Genomic DNA, 3037 nt, shown 5'->3' on the forward strand with positions numbered 1-3037 from the left:
TGAAATATCGCGATATTTCAGTGTATCGATATTTTCTTACACCCCTAGTGTCAGTAATAAAACAGCTGCTGTGATTTTACAGATATGAAGGATCGAACATATTTTTTCCCTCCTGTCTGAATAAAGTTTTCATTAAACAGTATATAACCTATTTCAAACCATAATGAATCAGGTTAAAAACTCTTGAAACCATAAATCCACCTGTGGACATCACCTGTACAAAGATTCATGCTGATAAAATGAACCGGAGCAAAGTTACAGAGGTTTTAGTAAAGAAATAATTTAGTGTTTCTGCACAGGACAGACATGATGGTTCTGTTAATAAATGTTATTAAATCTGAAGTTTATTAAACAGGAAGTGGTCTCAGATTAACACAAGTTAAAATAATAAAACCTGTTTTTCTCAGGAGGATCTGAACAAACAGCTGAATGTTTGTGTTTTCAGGCTGCAGATGAAAGTTCAGCTGATGTTTGCACCGTTTGGCATCTGGGCGTGGACCAGCTGCCGGCCTGGATCCTGACCTCAGTTCAGCAGGTAAACGTGTCACCTGAACACCTGAGCACCTGTTTCTGACATGAAGTCCTGCTGAAGTCAAACTGTCTGGTTTCTGGTTCCGGTCCAGTCCCAGTGGACCTCTGGTAAACTGAGCTGCTGCAGCTGCGGCGCTCGACTGGGAGGCTTCAACTTCCTGAATGGCTGCAAGTGTCCCTGCGGCCAGGACGCCCCGGTCCACCTCAACAAGAGCCGCCTGGATCGGGACCAGCGCCACCGTGTCCCCATCGTCCGGCCGAGGAGGACCAGGTCTGAGACTGCGCCTGGTCAGAGTGAGCCCAGCGGGTTTAGCTGTCCGGCGGGGTCCTCAGATGGACCCCCTGATGGTTGGGACCTTCAGAGACGCTGCAGTCTGGATCCTGATGGAAGCTCTGCAGACCCCAGAGACCGTCTGAGGTCCAGGTCCGGTTCAAAGAGACAGACGTTTGACTCAGAAGCTCCGACTGATCCTGGAGTTCCTGGAGTTCACACTTTGTCCCAGGACCAGGACCAGGACCAGGACCAGGAGGACATGGAGTCAGCATCAGACCCTGAGGAGGTTTTAGGTTCTTCTGTCAGACGGAGGTTCAGCTGTGATGGAGACACTCTGCTGCAGCAGGAACAGGTTAGATTAGTTTTTCTGATGGATCAGGAGACAGGAACAGACCTGGGTCAGACCCAGATCCTTCCTGAGAACAGACCCGGGTCAGACCCAGATCCTTCCTGAGAACAGACCCGGGTCAGACCCAGATCCTTCCTGAGAACAGACCCGGGTCAGACCCAGATCCTTCCTGAGAACAGACCTGGGTCAGACCCAGAACTTCCTGGAGATGAAACATTTATGGACATTTTTTATCTTCAGATAAACAGATTCTTGTAAAAACAGCAGATTTATGGTTGAAACCAAAGCAGTTCTGCAGGATTTTGAAGTATTTGAAACTAAAGTTTGTCCACAGGAAGTGAACATGTCTCCACAGGAAGTGGACGTCTCCACTTCCTGAGGAGATGTGTCCACTTCCTGAGGAGACGTGTCCACTTCCTGTGGAGACGTGTCCACTTCCTGTGGAGATGTGTTCACTTCCTGTGGAGACGTGTTCACTTCCTGAGGGGATGTGTCCACCTCCTGTGGAGACATGTCCACTTCCTGTGGAGACACACATCTCCTCAGGAAGTGGACACATCTCCAAGTGGACACGTCTCCTCAGGAAGTGGACACGTCTCCACAAGAAGTGGACACGTCTCCACAGGAAGTGGACACGTCTCCACAAGAAGTGGACACGTCTCCACAAGAAGTGGACACGTCTCCACAGGAAGTGGTTACGTCTCCACAGGAAGTGGTTACGTCTCCACAGGAAGTGGACACGTCTCCTCAGGAAGTGGACACGTCTCCTCAGGAAGTGGTTACGTCTCCACAGGAAGTGGACACGTCTCCACAAGAAGTGGACACGTCTCCACAAGAAGTGGACACGTCTCCACAGGAAGTGGACACGTCTCCTCAGGAAGTGGACACGTCTCCTCAGGAAGTGGACACGTCTCCTCAGGAAGTGGTTACGTCTCCACAGGAAGTGGACACGTCTCCACAAGAAGTGGACACGTCTCCTCAGGAAGTGGTTACGTCTCCACAGGAAGTGGTTACGTCTCCACAGGAAGTGGACACGTCTCCTCAGGAAGTGGACACGTCTCCTCAGGAAGTGGGCACGTCTCCACAGGAAGTGGATACGTCTCACTTCCTGTTAGATTTCTTAAATCAGAACATTAATTTGTTCGTTAATCGTCGCTCTAACGCTGATGCCTGACTTGTTTTGATGATCCTCAGGACTCCTCGCAGCCTGTGAGCTCCTCAGCTGCCGTCAGGCTGAAGAAGAGGGAGAAGAACCGTCTGAAGAGTCAGAAGAGGAAGGAGAGGAGGAGACAAAGATGGTTGCAGGTTCTGGAGGACCAGGTAAGAAAACATTCAGTTAAAACCTGTAACTGATGCTTCCTGTATTTAAAACAAATAAATTAACCTCCAGATTAAAACACATCGTTTATTAACTGGAGACAAAGTGCAGAGTGCAGCCCGAACCATCAGCCTCCACCTCCGTGCTCACTGTGTTTGAGCTGTTTGCTGCAGTGCATTCTGGGTAAATATCTGTCCTTTGACCTGGTTTTGGTCCAGAAGTCTTGTTTTTTTAGGGAGGTCATGACCTTTGACCTTTCAGGTGTATGGAGTCATCCTACAGAGTTGTGACGAGGCCTGTGTTTCAGTCAGGAGTTGTTTGAATTCCTTATAAGGACGAGAAAATGTGCTCATCCTTACCTCACTTGTTTAAAACAGCTTTGTGTTGTAAACATGTTTGTGTGTCTCAGGACCAACTCCTCTACCATAGAAGGAATACTTGTAGGTTGATTCTACTTTGTTCACATCCAGGTGTGGCAGAAGGTTATAAGAACCCAGAAAGTTCTGGGGAGATCTTCACTGAATTGGCCCGAAGTCTCTTGATTTGGTTTATTCAGAATAAACCA

At 48.5% G+C, this 3037-nt stretch overlaps 1 protein-coding gene across 2 annotated transcripts in view; it reads left to right on the forward strand.

Annotated features, from left to right (window-relative positions):
- The window catches only part of rnf180b (ring finger protein 180b), a gene marked incomplete at its 5' end in the record, with an annotated part of 45216 nt that overhangs the window by 34328 nt on the left and 7851 nt on the right, over positions 1 to 3037 (forward strand). For both annotated transcript variants that reach the window (XM_014028348.1, XM_014028349.1), the window contains 3 exon segments: positions 446 to 535; positions 624 to 1157; positions 2349 to 2474. In XM_014028348.1, coding sequence (XP_013883802.1) covers positions 446 to 535; positions 624 to 1157; positions 2349 to 2474 — 750 coding nt within the window.

The sequence above is a fragment of the Austrofundulus limnaeus genome, unplaced genomic scaffold (genome assembly GCF_001266775.1).
Source record: "Austrofundulus limnaeus strain Quisiro unplaced genomic scaffold, Austrofundulus_limnaeus-1.0 Scaffold750, whole genome shotgun sequence".
Taxonomy (NCBI): Eukaryota; Metazoa; Chordata; class Actinopteri; order Cyprinodontiformes; family Rivulidae; genus Austrofundulus; species Austrofundulus limnaeus.